Source organism: Marmota monax, unplaced genomic scaffold (assembly GCF_021218885.2).
Source record: "Marmota monax isolate L192 unplaced genomic scaffold, Marmota_monax_Labrador192_F-V1.1 WCK01_AAM20220418_F8-fsc00008, whole genome shotgun sequence".
Classification (NCBI taxonomy): Eukaryota; Metazoa; Chordata; class Mammalia; order Rodentia; family Sciuridae; genus Marmota; species Marmota monax.
In genome coordinates this window covers 519,294-544,629 of record NW_026694432.1, presented here as the reverse complement: position 1 = coordinate 544,629, position 25,336 = coordinate 519,294, and the positions used below count along the sequence as shown (strand labels likewise).

The 25,336-nt window shown below is 41.5% G+C and overlaps 1 protein-coding gene across 6 annotated transcripts in view; it reads left to right on the top strand.

The window, feature by feature from the left end:
* Elavl4 (ELAV like RNA binding protein 4) overlaps positions 1–25,336 on the top strand; it is an 86,077-nt gene that overhangs the window by 48,175 nt on the left and 12,566 nt on the right. For all 6 annotated transcript variants that reach the window (XM_046469241.2, XM_058570765.1, XM_058570763.1 and 3 more), the window contains one exon: positions 13,303–13,406. In XM_046469241.2, coding sequence (XP_046325197.2) covers positions 13,303–13,406 — 104 coding nt within the window. The remainder of the gene's footprint in view (positions 1–13,302; positions 13,407–25,336) is intronic.

Sequence of the window (25,336 nt, the reverse complement as noted above, 5' to 3'; positions counted from 1 at the left end):
TATTTTACAAATGAGGAAATGGACTCAGAAAAGTTAAGTTGTTCAAGGTCACACAGCTTCTAAGTAGTAGAACAAAGTTGAATGTTTGTTTGACTCCAAAGCCTCTATTTTTATCAGCTATATTATACTACCTCCCAGAGTCATATACCTAGTTAATTAAGTATAGATACTATGTATGTGTTTTTCTATATGTGTATTCCTACAAGTGTGTGCTTCTATATCAATACAGCCACACACAATTATGTTTTGTTTATTTCCTTGGGTCTTTGGTTTTCCTAGTGAAACTTCTAGAGATCATTGCATGCTAACTATCACATGTAGTGAACTAGAACCAGATGTGAACAACGTGTACCAACGTGAAAACAAGGCTTCTGATAGCTGACTGCCGTCCCCCATGACGCATCTTTATCTTATCGAGATTGTCTCCAAAGCAGAACCGAATGATGTGTTCTGAGAAACAGAATTGCAGACTGTCACAGCAATATTTCAGAAAGGACAAGCCAATATTTCAGAAGGGACACACTGAGCTGGGCACCTTGATGCACACCTGTAATCTCAGCTTCTCTGGAGGCTAAGGCAGGAGGATTGCCAGTTTGAAACCAGCCTCAGCAATTCAGTGAGACCCTGTTCAAACCTTAGGAGTATTCTCTGGATGGGTCTCCTCCTTTTCTATCGCTCCTCTGTTATCTCAAGAACTGGAGCTCAGCATTGGGAACCAGACCCTCCACCTTAGGGTAATTTCATGCTGAGAAAGTATTCAGTCTTGTTTCAAAGGGTAACATTCACTTGGAAATCCCATCTAAAAGTCTTTCCCAGGAATGTTTAATCCATAAATGGATTAAATGTTTTTTGTTTGTTTGTTTTTTAAGAGAATTCTCCCCAAAAATGGGTTTGGGAGACTGAAGTGCACCAAAATTGACTTCTCTTTATCACTAGTTCTCTAAGTGTGTGTTTAACATGCATTATAAAATGTGTTTGATAAAGCATGTTTTTTTTTCCCCCTCTGACCTTTTGTAAACTGTATTTTTCAAGCCAGGAGGGAAGACTGGAGCTCCATGAGGGATGTTTGGGAGGTAGGAGAGGAGGAGGCAGTTTGGAACAGTTTCTATGTGACTCTCCTTTCCTTTATTAAGAAAGAGGTAAGGTCCTCTATTGCATGTCGATAAGCAAGTGGAGGCCTTGGTGTGCTGGGACAGTCTCACCTCCTCCCAGGAGAAGCATCTCTCTAGCATCAGCATAGTCCCATCGGTTAATAGATAGTTTTAGGGAAGTTACTGGGTACTGAACACATTCTGGGTGTGATTCAAACCATGGGTTCCTTTAGTGTCCGCATTACTGGGAAACCTACCATCTCATTTTCACTGTGCAAAGGAACCGCACCATTAGAAGGTGTTCCCATTTTGCAGTCTCACACTTATTCCTGAGCACTCCTTAATTTTCAAGTCTACCAGGAATCAGACTCAGTGTGATGACGATGAGGCTGCTCACTCTTTCTCGGTGTAGCCTTGCCCCCAGCATTCTTTTAGCCCTTTAGAAAACCAAAGATGGCTTTCCTGGTTGGTTCCTACCCTACAAACTCATTTCTAAGTGCGAGTTCTTTTGTTCTTGAGACTTCATATCTTTATTTTCCCTCGTTTCCTACCTGCAAGCTAAATGGTGATTGAAAAATTAAAAAATGAAAAACATTTTGTTTCTTGTTTCTTTTCTTCTTCATGAATCTCTTTTTAAAACTTTGTTGGTAGAGGGCAGGTGGCACACCTTTGTAATTCTACCTACTCAGAAGGCTGAGGTTGGAGAATCATGAGTTGGAGGCCAGTCTGAGCAACTTAGGGAGACCCTAACTCTAATTAATTAATTAATTATTAAAAGATAAAAATTGTTGGAATCAAATTAAGCTGTCAGACCACAGTAATAAACTTCATATGTGGTACTTTACTATCAGTGAACTTGATGACAGGGATGGAGATGTTTGTGTCTGCGTTTCACATAGCTATTAGTGGTGGGTCCAAGGCCAGAGAACCCCAAGCCAATATTTCAGAAAGGACACACTGAGCTGGGCACCTTGATGCACACCTGTAATCTCAGCTTCTCAGAAGGCTAAGGCAGGAGGATTGCCAGTTTGAAACCAGCCTCAGCAATTTAGTGAGACCCTGTTCAAACTTTTAAAAAGCAAGGGAGATGTAACTCCGGTAGAGCATCCCTGGGTTCAACCCCAGTAACCACCTCCCCTCAGCCAAAAAAAAGAAAAAGACATACAGGCTCTCAGACAAAGTCCTGGTCCCTCTGACATTTGACATTCCAATTTGTCTCTGCACAGACAAGTTATTTATCTCATATCTCATCTCCTTCAATGGGAGCCATGAATTTTTTTTTACTTTAAATAAAAAAAATTTTAATGGATTTATATTCAGTGATATTTGTCAAGCATTACTTTGTGCCAAAGCCCTCTCACATAACTTATTTAATCTAAATCCCAACATGTGATCAGGAGCTCTCACGAGCCCTCCATTGCAGTGTTGGGGGCAATGTCTTGGTAGTAAATACAGCAGCTCTTTTCACCCACAGACATTTCACCCACAGAGTCTCATTTTGCTCCACAGCTAATTACAGTGCACATACTAATAACCTGATAGTTTTTCCTACCTCTTCCTTTGTTGCTAAACCCTCGTCTTTAACATCAGCTGCATTTCTGGAATCACCTGTTGATTTGCACCCACCCTGGGTAGGAAGTCTTGTCTGTCGATATCCAAACCTTTTTATGTGAAAATCAGCCAAGCAAGAATTAAGAATTCTGGTTCATTTTTTGTGGCTACCTGGGTGTTTGCCAAAATCCTCCTCTTCATGTTTCAACCCTTGTTAAAAATATTTTTAAATGTGTGACTATTCTTTCCTGTCTTGTAAGACTATTCTGAACATAATTTAATTTAATGTTGCTTGGATTAAGAATATTTCATTGCCCCAGGGTCATCAGTCTGAACATTTCTTCTTTTTGTATAATAAATGCTGAAGGTGAGATAGTTGTCACTGAGGCTTCTATTGTCCCCGGTACATTACCTAGAATATTTTTTTCCTTTCAGTCTTTTTTTAAAACTAAGTACTTGATACCAGCTTTTTATCTTTTGAATTTCCATCATTTCCTGCACAAACAGAAGAAAAATAGGACTGACTCGGATTAGTTCCATTTTTCATTTGTTGAGGTTTATTATTAAAATTTATATTTGAAGACCTGTCATTTGGAGCAACTTATTTTATAGGACAAACCCAAAAGAGTAAAAAAATCTCTTTTGATAATTGGTTGGTTGGCTTTTCTTATTGCATAATGTACCTTTCTGTTTTGGGGACTGCTGGAAATGAGGGTAGGTACTCTGAATTTCCATGTGCCTTACCATAGTGGTGGAGGTACCATTTTCCATCTACGCGAACAGTTGGGTTGATATTTTCTTTGCAATCAGGAAACTCTTATTAAAAGCTTATGTGGGCTTTATAACTGGATGGATTCCTTTTGGGATCTGAGGCCTCTGGACATGAGTCTCCTTGATTTTAAATGGTAGCGATAATGCCTACCTTGTCAGGTTGTTTGAGGGAATAGATGAGATGATAGAAATAAAGCACTTGGTATAGTAACTGACAAAAACAAAAAATAACTTTTTTGTTACTATTCATTCATTCATCCACTCAGAATAGATTTATTGAAAGTCTATTATATGCCAAACATAGGTTATACCAAGATTAAGACATCCACGTCCCTGTCCTAAATAAAAGTTCATTGAGAAATACATTCAGTTCATTCAGCTTATATTGAATGCCTGCTGTGGATCAAGCACTTTGCTTATTGCTGTCTTGATGCCCATGATGAGTAGAAAAGACATCTACTTAGGAAGCCAGAATGTAGCCTCTGGAAATAACTAAGGACTGGCTAAATGTAATTTCAAATATTTTGGGAATTCAGGAAGAAAAATTGGGTCCTGGGTTTTCAATAGTGTTGTTAACAGAGAGCAGACATGCTCAAAATTTCAAATTCTTAGATGATTCCTGACTCTTTGTCAACTTAGAAATGGTATTGACAGTGCCATTTCTACAACCAGTGGCTTTGTGGAAGTGATGACCATAAACTTATTGACAACTTTCTCTCAAGGGACAGGTGATCATGTTGTCCTCTCCTTCTAGAATGCCCGACTCTGCCTGTTGCCCTTGTCTGTTGTCTCCCTACCTCTTGTCAATCTTTTCAAATTAGTCTCAGCTCAAGCATCACATCCTCCAGAAAGCCCTCTCTGCTTCTCAGTATCATAACACCAAACCATACTCCACTATCATTATTAATTAATGAGTCTGACTTTCATGCTAGACTCTGAACTTCTTGTTTCTTCCTTAACCATCAGTTCCTATATCTGTAGAAGAAATCTGAAGATGAGTGATTCTAAAGTCCTTTTAAGACTGGCATTCTAGGATGCACCATATTCAGTTTGACCTGTGCAACCAAGCTAGGAGATAGGAATGGGGTACTCGGGCTTTATTTTGGAATCAACTGGAAAGAACAAGGACTTGGAGATAGTACTGAAAAAGAGGCTCTCACAGTTGAGGCACACTGCTAGGTTAGGACAGGTGTTTAGAATACAAATGAATAAATATTCTAGAATCCAGGGCCCTGCAGAAAGTACACTGGCTCTCGAGTCAGGTGAGCCTCGCTGCCATGTTCTAGGCAAGTAACCTTGGGTAAATTATGTCTCTTTCTGAGCCTTAGTTTCTCTCTCTGTAAAGTGAAAATACCTGCTTCAGAGGGTTATAAAGATTTAGGTAATGATGTAAATGAAGTGCTTGGGCCCATAGTAAGTGCTCAATCAATATTTCTTACCATTTTGCTTTCTCAGAAGTCAGAATAGTGGAACTAGCTGTGATCTTTGAATCTAAAATAAATATAACTTAGAACCTTTGAATCTTAGCACCAGAGGGGATCTTATGGGTCAATCTTGCAGATGTTCCAGCATCTCCTGACAAAGGGTAGGTCTAGCTTCTGTTTGCATACTTCTAGTCATGGGGCCCTTAGCATCTCACAAGATAGCTCACACCCTTATAAAACCATTATTAAAATTTCTTCCTTTAATCAGTGCAAAAATTTGCCCCTTCACTTTCTACTTCTACCAAATCCTTTTTTTCTCCCTTGGGGTACCACATAGCAAGTGAACCTATGCCTTCCCATGACAGTCTTTCAAATATTAGAAGGAGCTTTGAGCACATTTAGAGTCTTTTCTCCTTCAAATTAAATACCCACTGATCTTTCAAGTGTGTCATATAGGATCTGGTTTCCTCTCTTACCAACCTCCTCTGGACACCTGTGTCCAGAGGAGGTTGGTAAGAGAGTAAACCATATTGTTACTCTCCTGGTCCCCTTTTCTCTGGTATGTGGGAGGATTGGGAGTGGTTTAGAAGATGTAAATATGCATGTGAATAGATAATATTCATTCATTTGCCCAACAAACATTTCCTGGATATCCAACAATGTCCTGAACCCTTTTTAGGTCATAGGGGTACAGGGATGAAGGAGACTTACCTTGCTCCCAATCTAGTGGGGGAATTGAGACAGTAAGAGGTGCTTTTGAAAGGGCGTGTCAGTGAGAGTGTTCAGGGGACCTGTAAGACTGAGGAGATTTTCACATATGTAAAATTTACAACCCTATCCCCACACTGCCTTTCCCCTTCTCTGCTATATTTTCTCCCTAAAACTTACTGTCATTTGAGCTTCACATTTTACTTATATATTTCTCTTCTTAAATTTTTTTTAGTTGTCAATGGACCTTTATTTTTATATGTGGTGCAGGAGAATTGAACCCAGTGCCTCAACATGCTAGGCAATCTCTACCACTGAGACCCAACCCCAGCCCCTTACTTACATATTTCTTACCTATCTTCCTCGCCCTCAGTTAGAATATAAATTCAGTGATGTCAGAAACCAAGTATGATTTGTTCTCTTATGTGTTCCCATTGAGTGGAACTATGCCTGACACATAATAGTTGCTCAATAACTATCTGTGAGATAAATTTCATGCTTGAATTCAGCCCTCAAGTTGGAATGTCATGACTTTTATAGGGGAACCCTATCAAAACTCTGCTTCTTCAAAGCTCAGCTCAAATGTTCCTTCCTTCAGGAAGCCTTCCCTCCTCTGCTTAGTCAGAATTTGTATCCTGCTTAATCAGAATTAGTATTCACCTCCTGTCTGTTCTTATATATGGCCTGAAAGAAAAATCTCTGCTATATTTATTATTTTTTTCTGGGCAATAATTAATTCTTTTAACTGTCTTTCCCTTTTACATAAAAAGCTGTCTGAAGGCAGGAACAATTTCATGGTTATTTTGGAGTCTACTCAGAGTGACTAGCATGTAACATGTGCCAGTTCTTGGAATGTGTGTGCTTATTGCATATCACGTGCTCCAATGTAAAAGAAAATCATCAGAAGAATACTCCACCTTCGAGGAGGTCAAGGCCTTGTTGAAGAGACAACTTCCACACTGACATTACTAGGAGGCAGTGTCTAACGGGGCATGAGAGAAGAGGAAAAGGAACCAACCTCTGAGGAACATCTGTTACATGACAGGCCCTTTGCATGCACTTTCATGTTTAACACTTCTAACAACCCCTGAAAAATATATTATTGACCCCATTTTATAGATAAGAACACCAAAGCAGAAAGAGACAAAAAGAATGCAAAATTTGAGAACAAAAGAAGAAATTCTGTTAAGAAATTCTGAGAACTTCTTCAAAAGAGCTTCCCTCCTTGGTGGGTTGGATGAATAGTTTCCCAGGAACCAAGGCACGGGGAAGTTCATTTAAGTGAGCCAGGGTCCCATGGCAGTAAGCAGAAGAACTGAGGTTCAGACTCACATCTGACCCACTCTGAGTGACCAGTGCATCTCCATCTTTAATGTGTCTTTGAATCACCTGAGGATCTTGTTGAAATGCAGATCCTGATTCAGTAAGTCTGGGATGGACTTGAGAATCTGCATTTTTTACAAGTTCTCCGTGATGGCCATGATGCTGGTATGAGGACCACACTCGAAGTAGCCAAGGCTTTAAACCATCCTTAGTTTTTGCAATTGTGTAAACTACCAAAAGTAGTCAATATTCTGACTCATTGGATGTAATAACTTCAAGTTGGCAGGAGAAAAGCCAAGACTCTGATGACCAACACTTTTAAATCCCACCCCCCCGCCCCCACCCTGCAGGAGGAAGGAAAAGGAGCAGAGCCATAGGTGCTGTAGAACCCAGGGTACCCCCAGTCAGTGTGAGAGCCCCCAAGGCAAGCCAGCTGAGTTCCCTAGATTTATCCAGTACAGACACTCTGCTGGGCACTTAGAGCACCTGTAAGAGAAAGCATAACTGGGATAGCACCCAGGCCTGGGTTCCTTTGAATCCTAATCCTGGAGTCTACTTCCTAGTCAGCTTTGGGCAGGTTATTTTAACATTTCTTAAGCTTCACTTCACTTTCCATGTCTGCATAGCGGGCCTGGTGATGCCCAATTCACACAGGATGACATGAGGTAACATGAGTAAGCCACTTAGCACAGGGTCTGGCACAAGATGGCACTAAGTAAATTATAGCTGCCGTTAGTCCCCATGTTAAAATAATCTCCACAGTGATCCTTTGATTGTGAGGATTAAGGGATTGTCTCTAGTTTCCCAGATAAGGGAACAGGCCGGAGAGGCCTAAATGACTTAATCAAGGTTATATGCAAGTACAGCTTCGAGCCACATGCACATTTATAGATGCAGGAACAACCACAGTTCTCTCTGCCCCTCTTTTGGATGTGTAAAGATAAATTCGAGGCAGCTAACAGCAGGGAAAGGCATCTCAGAACCGGCAGCGAGGGCATCCTGGGATTTGGAGTTGGCTGCAGTTAACCCAGTATGTGAATTATCGCCAAGCAGGTGATCTTGAGGTGACTGGGGATTTTATCATGTGCTTTTAGAATGGGATTTCAGCCTGAGCTAGGGGTTCTGACGTCCACAAAAATTCCTTACTCAACTAGGAAGTTTTCGTCAACAGCATCTACCCATCTGGCTGCCCCCTTGGGGGCTTACAGATGAGGGGAGGGACTGTTAGGTTTCTGGAAAATGATGGGTTTTTGAGAGAGAGAAAGAGCAAAGTATGCAGGTCAGCAGTGTAGAAATGCTGAGGTTCCTTCCAGCCAGCTTCTCTGTTGCTGTGATCAGCCATGAAGATGTCAGTGGCAGAAAAATGCCTGGGACCCTAAAGGCAAGGAAAAGCCACTTCTACCCAGAATCCGGGGGAAAAATAAAGGATTATAATCAGCTATGATCTGGCCACTTACTAGAGATTGAATATGATAAAAATGCCCAACACAAACCACTTAAAATAATTTACTCTTTTACTTGGATGATCCAAAAAAGCCTCTAAGGTATTTCTGGACCTCACCATAGTTGTTAATAACATTTTACTTCAAATAGGGCAACTGTGATTATAGCAAACAGTGCAGGATTTGGAGCCAAAAGATCTAGATCAGAGGATCCGAAAAACATGGCCCAAGGGCCAAATTGGGCCTACTGCCTATTTTTCTAGATAAAGTTTTATTGGACCACAGCCAGGGCATTGGTTGATATATTGTCTCTGGCTGCTACACAAGGCCAGAACTGTCATGACAAGGATTGTAGGGTCCACCAGCCTAAACTATGTTGTATCCTAACCTATACATAAAACAGTGTTTGCCAACCCCTGGTCTAGAATGAGATCCAGCTCTGTGATGTTGGGCAAATTACATTTTTCTCTGAGCTTCAGTTTCTCCATCTGCGTAATGATAACTACCTCTCTTCACCCAGGGTTGTTGTGAGAAACAAATGCCATAGAATGAATGGGAAAGTATTTTCTAAATCCAGAATCACTGTGGAATTTGGGCAGGGGTGATTCTTTTTGCTCACCTGATTTGTGCTAGAGGAGAATTCACCCAGGACATCCTCTGTTTCATTTTCCAGTCCCTGGGGTCAGTTACTGTGTTCCCTCCTTCCTCACAATGCAAAACGAATTCCCCAGGTACTTTCTTTGTTTTCCTTCTTCCAACAAATATACAAAACATTCTGGTCATATGCTTCCAGAAATGAAAGATTAGTACAAAAGTGTACATTAATTCTTCTACTTACTGAGCATTTGTTAAGTACCTGCTGTGTGCAAAAAGATACAAACACTTGTAAGCCAGTTTTGTTTTATTTTGGGTACTGGGGATTGAACCCAGGGGCACTCAATCACTGAGCCACATCCCCAGGCCTATTTTGTATTATATTTAGAGACAGTCTCACTGAGTTGCTTAGCGCCTCACTGTTGCTGAGGCTGGCTTTGAACTCATGATTCTCCTGCCTTAGCCTCCTGAGCCACTGGGATTACAGGCGTGTAAGTCAGTTCTTATGGAAAGAAGTATCTGTTTTTTTAGAGGAGAAGTTAGATTCAAAAATTATTTTAACAGTGTGGAGAGTGGCCATGTCTGGAGGACATTGTGTGTTTGTGTGTTCACGTGCCTATGATGCATAAAAACAGAAATATTCAGATTTAAGAACAGCTTGTTCAAAACAAACCTGTTTAACCAAAGTACTTAGGTGCTTTAAAATTTAGCCATTATGTATAGAGGTTTTCTCTTGGAAACTACTTCCTGAATTACAAGTTTCCATCCAAGAATGTCAATAATGCATTTCCTTCCCATGCATGGTAAGTGGGGACCCCTCACCCATACAGCTGGACAGGAATATTAGGTCCTGTGGGCATCAAAAAGCCGGATACTCACTAGAGATGTTAAGCTGTGGAGATAGTCTTCATTTCATAATATCTTTTTTCTTTAACAGAGAGAATTCAATAAGCATAACTTTGGTAATTTCATTTTTCTTTGTCCAACTTGCTACGTAAATAAACTTATAAATTGGAAACAAAAATAAATTTTGTTAATTTTCTTTTGCCATATCTATATGCTCAAATCTTGTTACTCTGTTGATGATAAAGGGAGAAGATGTAGCTACTTGGGGGAAAAAATAATAATAAAAAGACATCATTTCTGAATTGAAGATACATACACATTTAGTTATAGCATTTGGATTGGATCCTGCAGGCTTCTCAACATGGTGACTCTCTTGGGCACCATGGAAAAAATATAACTCTTTGTGAATTTGTTCCATCTATATTTTTCCATATACATTTAAACACAGAACTCTAGATCCAAAACCCACCACCAATATACAGCCACCAAATATAAAACAAAATTCTTCCTCATTTTACTTTTCCCCACAACTAAAACAGTTTCTAAAAGAAATGAAGCTTGGGCTTTTGTATTTTCTACCTAGGAAATAAATCTTCTCTAAGGCATTTTAAAAAAGAATACTAGATCCATAGAGTATATTTTTATTAGACATAGCTGAACTCCTCCTATGATGGTGAGAATCCATGAAGAAAGCCTGTTCATGGCCAGGGTAACCACAGGTAGTTTCATTAAGCTGACAGTTTATCTCAGATCTTTCAATTCACAGGCAAGTTTTTCCATCTCTGTCCTCTTTTGTTCAATGCAGTGCTCTGTTTTAAAGTTTGCAGTTCATTATTTTGTATCAAGGAGACTCTCCACCCTTTTTTTCCCCTTTCTGAAATAACCTTCATCTGGTTTTCAGTTTTCCTTCCTCCTTGATGTTAAACACAGTCTCTCTAAACCTGAGACAGGTGATGATAGCACAATAGTGCTAATTATAGTCAGGAACCAAAGTGAGGATGGGTTTGGGACTGATACAGGCAGGTAGGTTGATGTAACACATCTAGCTGGGCAGGAATCTTCCCCTTACTTGACCTTTGCAACCTTCCTAATGCCTGAGCCTGAGTGTGTTTTCCTTTCTCTAGAAGCAAAAGTCTAAAACAGAGATAAAATTTAGAATATAAAAACTATATCCACTATATTTAAATTTATATCAATATATGGATAATTTTTAAAAGTATAATGTATTAGAAACTTGCACCACTGGAAAACATAATAAATTCCTCTACATATATTCCATCACCATGATGAAATAAGGAACTTTTTCTGTGTGAGGTAGGTCTAATGTTTGCAGCTAAAATGAGGTTTTGTTTATATTTATTCATATACTATTTTAATTTTACACAAATTAAATTGCACTGAAAAATGGACCATCTGACCAGTTTGCTAGAATTCATATATAAGGTTTATCATTGACCTAATTGCTTTAAAAAAAATGTTCTTTTAAAGCAGCTCAACTTGGTGCATGACTGTTTTTAAAAAGCGATTATAAGAATATTTTAATACAGCAATTTTTTAGACTTCTTGTATATGCAAGGTAAATATGACTGAGAAATTTGCATGATGAAAATGGATTTAATTAGGTGAATGTAGTTAGGCTTGATGAGGTGGAGCCAAATTTAGGATAAATGGTATTTTTAAACCAATGAAAGTGATCTCTTATATTTGTGTATTGGCAAAATGAAGGTTCTCAGACCATGTGGCAGGGTCTTACAATCCACACATCTCTCTTTCTCTCTCTTCCTCTCTCTCCCAACCTCTCTGTATACACACACACACACACACACACACACCCCACTCATGCACCACACTTATGCCATAAAATGGAAAGAGAAATGTCCCAGCAGTGGAATGTGCCCAGCACTCTTTCACTCTTTCTTCCTTCTTCGGTTACCAAAATTCTGGCTGGTAAAGGCCCTATCTGGCAAAGTTTGCCTCTATCTTTCCTATTCTAACTGTTCTTCCAAAACCCAATGGCAAACCCTAATTAAAGATTGACGTTTGAAATTTTTCATGGCAGAGATGACAGCCTTCCATTAGGGTATGCCTTTGAGTTTTCTCATGCTTCTCTTTGCTTCCATCCTATGAAGGATAACAAAGTCACCCATTTTCTGATCCAGAACCCAACTTGTTTTCCCAGGTTCCCTCCTACAACCAACACAAACACAGACATTTACCAGCAAAACAGAAGCTGTTGGAAAGATTTTTTTTGGCTGCTGAAATGGGCTCCTGTCACCAGGACATGGCAGGCTTTTTGCTGTATTGTCTCCCAGTCCTGGCCCCCGTACTCCAAAGAGAGCTTTATGTAATCAGTCTTTCCTGACATGTGATGTCCTGTCATTTCTCTCCCCTTCGGCTCTGCTGCCGCCCACAAATCAATAACATTGCCTGGGAAGTTCAAGCTGGTTTTGCAGCCACCACAAGCTCTGTGTTTCTTAAAGGGTATGTCAGAAAATGTAAAGTTTCCTAATGATATTTCTGGCTGATGACACATGGCAGAGCTGATGGACTATTTATAATCAGTGGCACGATAGCAAGCACATTATTTTTATTTCACTTAGGGGGGAGCCCTGTCACTCGCTACCTCTTTTTGCAGACAATTTGATGCCATCTCCACCTAAAGTAGCTAAATCCTCTTTGCAGAATGTGTTTGCACTCTCCCCTTTGTGTTAGGAGCTCCCCTGTTGTCTACAATAGAAACCCCCGCCCTGTTCTTTTTATTGTTCTGTGGCCCTAGGGATGATGAGGGCAAAGAATGATTTGCAGCAACTGCTTTCAATTCTGGCCATGCCTGCTTCCTTCACTATAATGGGCTCCAGTTTTTGCTGCTCAGATTATGCTCCATCCCTCTGAGTGTGGGTGTGGCTGGCATGACTGAGGCCATAGACACAGCTATTGCATCCAGTATTGGCCCTGATTTTACCGACCTGAGCAGAGCAGAGCTGTGTTTTGTTGCGCACTGTTGTGTTCTAGGCAATGTACTTGGTAGGCCTTTTATATACAATGTTTTACTAACTCTCACAAACTTGTCTGAGGTAAGTGTGTTATCTCCAGAGTAGAAATCTGGGGAAACGGGAGATTAAAGGACTTCTCCAAAGTCCCACAGCTCATAGGAAAAGCCCCAGGGATCCAGTTCAAATTTCTTCTAACGAATTACACCTGCTGTCTTTCTATTGCCCTGTCCTGCCTCTTCCTGATTATGTGGACATTTGTACATATCAGGTGTGGATGCAGGGGCACTTACCCGCCCTGTAAGTTGAAAGGCCAACCAGAGTGAGGGATGGAAGAATTGAAAAGCTCTCAAGTCTGGGGGTAAACCCCAGCATAAAGGAAGCATGTACCAGAGGAGGGTTTTGACCCACTGCAATGGAAAGTGTTGCATCTACAAAGATACTGAGCACTCTCTCTTTCTCTCTCTTTCTTTCTCTCTCTCTCTCTCTTTCTCTTTCTTTCCCTCCCTCTCTCTGTCTCTCTCTTTCTCTGTGTTTCTCTCTTTTTTTAATGTTTCCACAGGACAGAGTTTAGGGTATGGATTTGTTAACTATATTGATCCAAAGGATGCAGAGAAAGCCATCAACACTTTAAATGGACTCAGACTCCAGACCAAAACCATAAAGGTAAGAGGTGACATACTGGCTCCTGATTCAGGAGGCCCTGGTAAATTTCATTCTGTGAATCTAATAAATCCAGGCTGTGTGGAGCCAAAAGTGATGTTCTTTATTTATTCAAAGAACATTTACAGTACACTCTACTAAGTGGGGACATAAGCCATCACAAAAGAGTGAGATGAGGGCTGAGTATAGGGAAGGTTCTAGGAGCCCTGGGACCTCCAATCCAGAAGGCGGATCAGGTGCCTGGGATCCAAGACCCCACTTAAAGGGCCTGCCTGTCAGCCTGAGTTGGCACAGATGCCAGGAGCAAGCCAAGGGGAGAGGTTGAGGCAGGGAAGCTGTTCTAGGTGTGACTAGTATGGCCTGAGTTTAGACAGGAGGCAATGAGAAGATGAGGTTGGAGGGTCAGAGTGTCAAGTCAAGAGACATAAACCAGTCTGAGCAGCTTGGCTTTGGCTAGGGGTGGTTAGGAACCTCCCGACCATGAACTGGAAAGGGAAAGTCAATTATAAACACACACACTGGTGTAACAGGAACAGGTGCTATAAAATCAATGAGAACATAGTAAAAGAACAACAAAAACACTAATATTTCATCAATCTAAGAGTAATAAGACGGGCAGATAATATCTCAGGAGTGATTGTTGTTGTAAATTTAAAAAAAAAGTAACCCAGAGCCTGTTCCTTCAGGAGGTGCAGGTTTCTGTGGCAGCATTGTTATGCTCTGGGCTCAGACATTTGTGGGATCCTTCAGGAGGCAGTGCTGCTTGCTCTGGGGGCCCCCTTTGGACAGCAAGGGGGTTGTCTTCAGGATGGACCCTCCCTGCTCCTTGGCCTCCCTCCTGCTTCTTCCCCCACCTCCAGGCAGCATCCGGTTTAGGGGCAGCTGCCAGCCGATTAATGAGTCCCATCCTTCATAGCCTATTAAACCGCAGGGAAGTGTCTCCTGGGCGCTCTTATCCTCACGACAGCAGGTCTGACGCAAAGTAGGACAAAAGAGAAACCTCTCCCAGAATGGAAATCTATAGATGGCACCAGCTCTCAGCGTCTGAAAACACAAAACCAGAACTTTTTAGTCCAACAGAGCTACTTTTCCAACACCCAGACAGACAGAAGAGTCTACTGACTAGTATAGGATAATCTTAGCGAAGAGGTAATAAAAAACAAAAACAAAACAAAGCCTTTTATTTTTAATATGTGATTATCTTTCTTTTTTAAGCAGCTTTACTTTTGCAATTGAGTTTAGCTTATTTTTAAAGATAATTGCTTTCCCTGATCTCCTACAGTCTTTGGTACACAAAGACACCAAAATGGGCCTAATTCAGGCTATCCTCGTCTAGGCTTAGAATCAGTTCCTGTGAGTTCTCTAAGGGGGAAATAATCAAGAGTTGTTTAATTATAAAGTAGTCCTCTGAGAGGCAGGAAGATTAATTTCTTTCAAAGGAAAAACATACCTATTTTTGTGCTGTAAGTAGAGATGCTCATGTCACCTGACTGTTTGATGAGGCCACACCAGGTTGATAGCTGTATTTGTGGGTCTGATTGATTTCCGTACTATCTAGTTCAGCATTAGAATGCCAGACATTTATTCTTCCCATGACAGACACCCTGACCTTGAACTGAGAAAGGTATTTTCTTTCCTCTATAGTTTTCTTAAACTCTTCTCTGAGGGTTTGGGATCAAATCATCAGCCATCAATTCTGCCTTTTTTTTTTTCTTTTTAGTATTTCCTAATGCCCGTGGGGTTTCCCAGAAGACTGAGTGGACCTGGCTTTTCTGGTCTCAGAATGTATCCCCTGGCCCATCATACTATCAAATGCTTTATCTAAGTGGATCTTAGAGATAAGGAACATTGATTTTTTTTTTTCCTGAGAAGAGCCAGTCTGCCTCCTTCCCTCATCCACATCCCTTTCTCCACTCTCCCACCCACCCTGGGCTCCCCCTGCATCAAAATGCTGCCAACACATTTGCACCCAGCAGAAATGTGGGCTTCTGAAGCACTGTAGGATTCAAAAAGCATGATGCCACAGCTGAATCAATAATTTCCATTCTCTACTATGAATGAAAATTTAATGTGCAAACCTGGGGATTTCAGCCCTTTCATTAAAGCAGTTTATTTGCCATACTAAAAATTAAGTTTGAGTGATAGGTTCCTTTATTAACTTTTCTTCCCTTTCCTAAAGGGACACAGTGTTTAAGGTAAAAAATCATATTAAAGGGAAGAAAAAAGCAAACCCTTTTCATGTGCTGTTAATAGTCTCATCATTTATTAATTTCTCAAAATTGCTTTTTTGCCTTTCAGGCCACTGTTTACTTCTTCTGGTTCAGTTTGCTTTGATAAGTGACATGAGATTTATCTCTTTGCTCTGACTCCCATGAAGGAATAGATAACTTGCCAATCTGGAAAAAACAAATATCTTCTTTGGAAGCATGCATTAGAGAGATATCCTTGGAACCATCTAGTACATGTTTGCAAACTTTGGTCAAATTTATCCCCCCCCCCCTTCTGGAGTGCTTTCTGCACTACTTTATGTGCAAAATAGGTGCAGGCAAATCAAGAGTTAATTCTTAAACTATGCAGATGAAAGATTAGCAATCTGACTCAGGGAAGGTTTTGGAAAGCCCTGGGGTGGGGGGGGGGGGGGTGCTCAAGTGTGTATTAGGTAAAGAGGACAGCTATTCAGCTGCTGCTGCTGATGGTGGTGGTAATGATAACAGTGAGGATTGTTCAAATCCGGATTGTTGCCAGATCTTTCATTTGCTCAATAAAAACTGAAATCTAGATTTTTTTTTAAACGTCAAATCTCCCACTTTTTTAAAGACTAGAAACTAACTCAAAAAAAATTTAAAGCATTATGTAGGACAACCAAACAGAACTTAATAGTTAGCTGACCTTTGGACAGGCAGTTTGCAACCTCTGAACTCAAATTTAAATATGCAAACACTGTTTTGCCAATTGAGCAGTGAATGGCTCATTACCAGGCGACTAGGAAGAGGTGTCCACAAATGATGGTTCCCTATCAACAAAAATCCATTTCACCTTTATTAAAGGGAATGTAAAGCGACTGTGTGTGAATATTGAGGGCATGTGGAGGGCAAGGCCAGACCTCTGGTAAAGAAAGTAGAGAAAGGGCATGGTGCATAATTATGCCCCCAGTGAGTAGTTGTGGATGGTGACTCCAGAGGAATTGTTCTTTGGTCTATAATTTCTTTAGTGGGAGATTCCAACCCCTTATCTTGGAGAGCAGGCTCAGAGAAGTGAAGTGATTTGTTCAGGGCCATACAACTGACCAACAGTAGAGATGGAGTTAACATCCAAAGGACCTTGCTTCCAGAAGAGGAGTTGCTTAATGTGTGAGCATGAGCTCGAGAGGAAGTAATAATAATAATAATAATAATAATAATAATAATAATAATAAATAGTAATGCTATCTTGCATTTAGTTTTTATGCTGTGTCCAATAATATTTATAATCTTTTTACATGCTTATTATCATTTAACCTTTGAACTGTCCCTGGGCTAATTACTTTGCACATGTCAGCTCTTTTTCTTAAAATAGACTAAAAGAAGGTGCTATTATCTCCATTACACTAATGAGGAAACTGAGGCCCGAAGAGGTTAAGGCACATACCCAGGATCACATAGTTGGTAAATGAGATTTGGAGTAAGAAAAAGAAGTTTTAAATAGCTCTCTGCAGTAGGTCATGTTGGAGTGCCACAATGACTGTTTGCCCAACAGCATGTGCATTCTGTAAGGGTGTGTGGGTGTGTATTTGGCTCTGCACACACATGGGTTATACTCCCTCAAATGGGGAGGAGATATAAAAAGCAAACAACTGAATTACAGGGTTCCTCCAGGTTCTTCAGTAAGCAGACTTGTGGTTCAGGGCTTCTGAACTTAGGGACACCCCTGACTTCAAATAATTTATTCCTAGACCCTGGCTTTCCAGATTCCGTTTTAAGTCCTAGGATTAGGTAACCAGAGACGGCAGTGCCCTGGAAATGCCTCCATCCATGTGTCTCAGGAAGCCATAGGGTAGGGACCATGGGCCTGCCAAAGCAGCCTGGAATCCCACTTAAGAAACTGGGTCATTTCTCAGTGTTCGACTCTAAGCTCAGTGGGGTTGATTTACTCCGTTTAGGGCTTTGAGGTGCTATTTGTTAGCTTTTGTTTTTGTTTTGTTTTGGTTTTCTAGTTTCTCCACCAAGGATCATTTGGGACTCTGAGAAGCATTGGGTGAAATAGCTGTGGATTCTGGAAAAGGATTCCCAGTTCTCCCTCGCTGACCCCATTCATGCCTAATGCCTGTCCCAGTCCTCAGCTCTAAATGAGCAGCCCTGACTTTACACTGTACTTTCAGACGATTTACTAAGAAGCACTCAGTTGAGTCCAGTTGCATTTGGTTCAGCTCTTAGTCACATTAATTAAGGACAACAACAAAAACAATTAGATGGTTTTATAGTACCTTCAAAACAAGCACATGTTTACCAAAGGTTTGGTTGGATTGATATTCAAGTGACACTGAGAGCCTTCAATAAAATGTGACTGAAGGTTTGTTCTCAATCCTGCTAAAACTTTCAGAATGGTGAGACATCTAGGTTTCAACCTAAGTGTGAGAAGCAGGATTGCAGAAGTGCTCACTGCTTGCTCTTGCTCTGAGAGCTCCTGAAAAGGAGCAACTCCAGTGCAGTGGAATGGGGTGATCACAGGGTTGTAGAGGTTTCCATTTGGATGTTTTGGGGACATAGGGAGCTGTGCAAGGTGTGAGTGGGAGAGTGTTCTGTGGGTTCATCTGTGAATGGCGTGCCACATGGAGTGTTTGACAAATGAAACCAACAGTTTGCAGGCTACTATAGTAGGTTTTGTCAGCCTTAGATTCTGACAAAAATCATCTCTATATTAGGGGCTTTTTCATTCCTGTTAAAAGCAAGACCTCATTTCTAAATAATTTAGAATGCCAAGGATCATATCATGAACACATATCAGCCTTTCACAGCCTAATAATGTTAACATTTTTCCATATTTCTATTCTTTTCTCATTGCATTACATGTTTACAAATGATTTTAGTGATTTTTTTCTAATAATTGCATTGAGCTTTTACTTGAATTATACAAATATAACTTGAAATAAAACATCTCCAAAGCACAGCTCTTGTGTAAACTTGGGGTGTGAGCAATTTCAGGACTAGTTCTCAGATTAAGGGGCAAAAGGGTTGCTTCTGCAGCTCTGAGCAAACCCATGAGAGTTTGCACTCAGTCAGGCGATGGGGTGAGAGAGTAAGAAAGACACTTTATCACAAGGCAGCAGTCCAAGTCTCAAGGGAGCAAGACTAGGGGAAAGTGTGTGAGCGAGGGCTTTTCAGAAGGAAAAACCTCCCTTCTCCAGGAAGGAGAGTGAGTTCGCATATTTCCGCCTCTCTGCTGATGTTTTGATGCTGCTTAACCATTTCTCCATTTTCACTTTATTCTTCTAATAGCACTAACAGTGCCTCCAGGGGATCTTCCTACACTTGAGCTTTGCAGGTTCCAGTTTGCCCCTCCTGCTTCTTTCTCTTGCCAGGGGTCATGGGCAGCTGTGTCTCCCCCCATCCCCTCCCGCCATCCACCTGCCTTGCTAAAGGCCTCCATTCCGCTGAGGCATCTTTTCTTTGCACTTGGCATAAGCAATTATTTCTCCTATCACGTCTCTTAATGCTTCCCGAAGAGTTAGCAGATCATTTTTTGCTGATGGATATCACCCTACCCAGAAATGATGGCCTGCCTTCCTCAGTCTTGTTAATAATAAAAAAGCATGTTCTCTCCTCCCCCATTCAGGCTATAGTCAGAGCCAGTGTGGGAGCACTTCCCTGCCAAGGTCAGCAGGGGCGGCTGGATCACTGAATCCCCAAGGAGAAGGCACATGGCAGGGCTATCGGAAACTGGATGCACATTTACCCCAGTTGTACCAGCTGCCTCTTTCTTTTTTGTGGGAGATTATATTTGGCTGCTCTGTCTCCAGTGCCCGGTTAACTTCCTTTGAGTGAATAAATTCAAATACAGAGATAGGAATTGGAGAGGTGGAAATATAGTTCCCCTGTGCTCTCAGCTCATGAAATTGATATGATGCTAGTATCTTTGAGGTCATTTGCAGTGTTCTATGTGTGGATTACAAAAGAAAACTGGGAAGGTATAGGTTAGACACTTAAGTTTTCAGAAGTACATGGAATGGGGTCTGGGCTTTAGCCATCCATAAGCATAAAAGAAGTCAACAATGTGATGTGAGCTGCTTTTGAAAAATTGGCACTCCCTTGGCTATGTTAGGAGAATATGACTACAGATCACAGGGACTGGTGGTCCTTTCTTGTCCACTCTGGTCAGCTCATCCCTGGTGTTTTGTACCCATCCAGATCATTTTTAAAAGACATAACACTGTACAGGTTGTTCAGAGGCAGATGGCAAAGAGAGCTCTGAACCCATGTATCTATCCCACAATGGTTGCTTTTCCATTCTCTTGGAAAGAAAATTCTGCAGTGACCCAGAGGCATTAGTTCAATCCTATATTTTAATAATCTGGAAAGAAAACCTGTGTAACTGTCAGAATAGAATATTTGCCTTGAATGGTAGTGAGTCTTTCATCATCAGAGGCATTCAAATGAAACATTAGGGATGAGATAGGAAAAAATTCTTGTCTCAGAATGAATTTTGACTAAATGACCCTAAATGTCCTTTCTCATTCTGAGATGTTACAACTCTGTGTTTTTTCTTGGTGTAGAACTACTCTAGTCAGTATAGTGGTTACTAGCCACATATTGAATTTGAATTAAATAAGAAGTTCAGTTCCTTGGGCACACTAGACATGTTTGAAATGTGTCATTACTGACACGTAGCTAATGGTTACCATATTGAACAGCACAGATATAGGACATTTCCTGATTCCAGAAAGTTCTGTGGCACAGAGCTGCCTAGAACATCAGTGGCCCTGAGAACTAAAGAATTATTTCTCTGAAGCCTCAGGACAGGATAGCTGGTCTGTCAAAGATCAGAAAGCACCACATCCCTCTCCCCTTCTCCCTTTTTGTTCATTAAAAGCTTTGAGTTAAGATGGATAGTCCAGTTCTGCTTCCATCAAAAATTACTAGGAATGACCTTGAGCAACTTACCTTATTTCCTCATCTGCAGAATGGTTCCTTCCAACTCTAATAGTCTAATAAAATATTACAGCATGCTCATTCCCACTTGGTACCTTTCCAGTAAAAGTAACATTTGGTGCCAAGAATATGGCTTTTATCTCACTGTTCAGGTTAGCGTGGCAAAATGGAAAGATCCCAGAACTTTGAGTCATATTCAAGTTTGTCTGTTTGCCTTAGTTCAGCTGTGTGACCTTGGGCAAGTACTTGATCTCACTGAGTCATAATTGTCTCTGGAAAACAGAACTAATGATACCTCACTTGTAGGTAATCATGGTTTGTATTGAATACTCAAGAAATGCTCCTCCGGGGATAGAGATGTCGCTCAATAGTAGAGCACTTGCCTGACCTGAGAGGGCCTGGGTTCAATTCCCAGAAAAAAAAAAAAAAGGAGTGGTGAAGGGAAGGAAGGTAGGGAGGGAGACAGAAAGAAAAAAAAGAAATGTTTCATGTATGACAGCTGCTGTCTTTGAGACATGTATCTTCTATGGAGTCCAAGGAGAGAGCAGTCATTTGTGCCTGGGCTTCATGGAAGGTGGGCAGGAGTTCATTTTGCCATGATGAATGAAGACCAAAAACAAAGGCATGAAAGTGGAAACCTTCAGCACTACTCAGAAAGCTGTGACTGTGTTTTTGTTTGAAAGGGTGCAGGAAAGGGTTAGCAGGAGAAGAAAATTTGGGCCAGATTCCAGGGGGCTTTGAATGCCCAGATAAGAGATTTGGACTTCCATCACAAGGCATTAAAGAATTATTGAAGAGTTCTGTGCAGGAAGAAATGGCATAATTGGAACTCATTAGAAACATTACCATCAGTTTTTGCCCCTGATAAGAGAACAGCATGTATCAGGTGGCAGGTGGAGGGGAGTATAAAGAGTGGGGGCTACAAATACAGACACCTGTCCTGCCTGTGAGCAGGGCTGCAGCCACAGGCACAGAGGTGAACCAATCCTCACAATCAGAGCTGTTGTTTCTAGGAGGCAGCTGGCTTCTTTCTTCTCTCCCTGCTCCCAGAGGTGGGATTGGAAGTCCCCGGGAGGGTTTGCTCCTAGAAGCCCTGGCAGCACCGCAGTCTGTTCTCTGCTGCCATTCTCCTGGTCTCTTTGGAATGAATGTTCCCCAGGGACCTGTCTGCTCTGGGGAGTTTGTATTCACTCAGAGAATAGGGTGTTACAACAAACCGGGGAAAATCTGCAGCCTGATCTTCTGAAATGATTGGTTTGTTTGTCTCCTCTGCTAGACTAATAGTCCTGCGTGTCAGGGACTGTTGTATTCATCTCTGCACCCTGATGTCTAGCATAAGGCCTAATTACATAGCAATCATGTCAAAGCTGCTGTTTATTGAGCACTTACTGTGTGCCAGGTATGGTGCCTAGAAATCCTACAAGGAAATAGCTCTTTTAGAGAGCTTCTAAACTATGTTATTCAAGTGATGCACCCCAGAAGGATTAAGTGACTCACCCCAAGGTCACACAACTGGAAAGTGGTCGGGATTTACATTTTCATTTCCTCAAGCCCAAAGCCCTTGCTCTTAACCTCTTCACTCTTTTCTACTATAGAACAGGAACTCAGTTTCAGTTAAAGTACCATAAACAAAAGCTTCTTTGAAGTGTCCTGTTTCAAAATAGTTACATGATACTGTAACTAGCACCTGTCAGTGAGATCCACAAGATAAGGGGTGATGAGGATAGGGAGAATGTTCCAAGGTTGTCGAAGGAAGAAAAACCAGTAATAGCTAGCAGTGACATAGGATGCCACATGAGGTAGTGAGCTTCCTATTGGTGGAATGTACAAGCTAGATAGCCAGCTGTGTTAAATCCTGCACTGAACTTTTGAGGTCACTTCTTCTAGCACCAAGTTTCTCTGAAGCAGATATCAGAGATAGTAGTGTCAGGAACACCCATGTGGCCTCTGACATCTTTATCTCCAGTTACCTTCAACTGTGGTTATAGACATTAGCAGTTTTGCTAATATAATACCTAGCTCAAAAACATCCAGATGCCATGCTACTATTGTAATCCATAGGGGCCCAACAGATGACCTCACTGTTTTGCACATCTGGGTTCTAAACCAGTTGAGAGGCAAAACAAAAGAGTGTGGAATCCCGAGGTCATCTTTATTACTGTTTAAGACCTGGACGTATTACTTGGACCCAGTGGAACTTCCTAACACTTTGACAGACTGAATAATCAAGAAGACCAAAAACAAAGGCATGAAAGTGGAAACCTTCAGCACTACTCAGAAAGCTGTGACTGTGTTTTTGTTTGAAAGGGTGCAGGAAAGGGTTAGCAGGAGAAGAAAATTTGGGCCAGATTCCAGGGGGCTTTGAATGCCCAGATAAGAGATTTGGACTTCCATCACAAGGCATTAAAGAATTATTGAAGAGTTCTGTGCAGGAAGAAATGGCATAATTAGAACTCATTAGAAACATTACCATCAGTTTTTGCCCCTGATAAGAGAACAGCATGAATCAGGTGGCAGGTGGAGGGGAGTCATAGGTGCTCTGGACCCCACAGGTCTCCCCAAATGAGAACAGAGCCTGCCCCCTTAGAACTTAGAGCCCAGGACAGAGTTTGAGCTTCTGTCTGGCATTGGCTCCCAGATGGAAGGAAGCTCCAGCATTTGAGTACCCCATTATTGAAGACTCCATTCAGAGTAGTTGCTCCAAGTCCCTGGAGAAGAATGGGTGAGGGGCTGGAAAAAGGCCTAGACTGTTACTCCAGGGCACCCTCCACTTGGAGGGAAACAACAGAAGTGGAAGATGAGTGTCCCCTTGTCAACAGCCCTTAGTATTGTACCTCATTTGCTTGATTATTTCCCTTGCCAGACTGTGGGGGTCCTTGAAGCAGACACACTCCCAGCACCCATCCCAGGGTCTAGCTCACAGCAGTTGTTCAGGAAAGTGAGAAGTCAATGAACTCTTATTTAATCCAGTGGTTTCCCATATGAGCACCTTTCAGGAGCTAAGAAAGATGCCTTTTCCTCCCATTTTTTCCTTCCTCACAACCCCAAGATCATGCCTTTATTGTTTCTCATGTCCTCCCCTTTCTCTGCATTATGGTGGGTCGGATGAGGGACCATGCTGTTCTTCCCCCACCCCCCAAGCCAAGTCCTGGCTGTGAACAGGCAGAGGGACCTGTGGGTGTTGTGTGGGAAGAGGCAGACCCCCAGCCCTGGTCCTGCTCTCCATCTGTGGTGAATGACAATGCTGCCTGACCCACTTTGTGAAAATCTCTGAGAGCACTAAGTCATTTAAGAAAGTGGAAAGTACTTTGTGGATGTGAAGGGGTGGGATTTGTTGAAACATGTTAGAGGAAATTCATGGCAGTGAACTGCTGAAAGATAGCCAGACCCCAGTAAGGTGGCAAAGGAGGACGATGCCTCTGTAGGCATTCACTGGTAGTGATCCATGTGTTTGCTTGTTTGATAAAATTGGAGGGTATGTCCCAATGAGGGATAGATACCAGACTGACCCACAGACACCTGTATAGTTCATCATAATAATATATAAGTTATGATATATGCTATTAAGTTTAATTAAATTCTAGGTATGTTCTAGACATAAAATATTCTTACTTATTTCTACAATAACCCATTAGAGGAGAATTGTCCCCCATTTCTTACAAGTAAAGAAACTGAGACTTATCAGGATCAAATTACTTGCTCAAGCTCACACAGCTAGTGCGAACTGGAGCCCACCTAAAGTCTGAGCTCATAATCTTGTTGCTGTAGTGTAGAGGGTGGGGGATTATGGGCAGGCAGGGATGGGCAGTGCTGGGGAGTTTGAAAGGGCTGAAAATCTTCTGTAAACACTGTCTGTGAAGCCAGGCATTCATAGTCACCCGCCTTTAGGCCACCATTACCCAGAGAGAGAAGTGGCCTCTTTACTCTCAGCTCTTTCTGAGTTCTGGAGCAATATCTCTGATGGCCTAGAAATGCCAATCTTTGTCTTCAAAGATTCTGGATGAATGAAATAAGCAGGATCCTGATGGTCCAAGGCAAGGGGAATTCTCTAGAGCATTGGCTCTAGCATTGGGAGCCCCAGGTTCTAGGCTTCTCGTTAGAAGAGCTAACGTGCCAATAATGATGGCCTCTTTACAGGGGCTGAAAATTGGCAATATTTTTTAAATGTTTAGGCCTGAGAAAGGATCTGACATCAGTAGTCATTCCACTGGAATTTAATAAGTGTATGAAGAAACTTGAAAGTTTTAGATACTGGAATGCGCTTTTGAATATTGAAGGCGGGAAGATCCTTTTCCTGTCATTTTTGTCCACTCCTACTGGCACAGGGGAATAAAACAACAGCAATTTAAGGGTCCAAATTGAGGAGAAAAACTAAGCAGGAATTAGTCTTGGAATAGAATGACCAAGGTGCTGTTCACTTTTGGGATTTGTTACTGCCTTGTGTCTATCTCTGGGGAATCTGTCAAAGTAATTTTCCTTAAGATTCCGTCTCTGTCAGAATCATCTTTTAGGGAAATGGTTTTGGTTGTGTCATTGACTCCAGTGCCAGCTCCTTTTCCCTAGCAGGGTCAGTCCTTAAAATGCTTCCCTCTGTACTCCAGATCTGGGTGCCCAATGGAAATCAAGTTCATTACATATCCACAGTGCATTTATTGGATAGTAGTAAATGCACAATTCCAGGCCCTTCCCTAAGCTTTGGCCTCATTTATATTCATAACAGAGGAAGGTTATTACCAGGCCACCATTCCCTGACCCTACCACCACCTGTCTCACCAACAGCCTCATTTCAGCTCTGTCTTATTCCTGGCC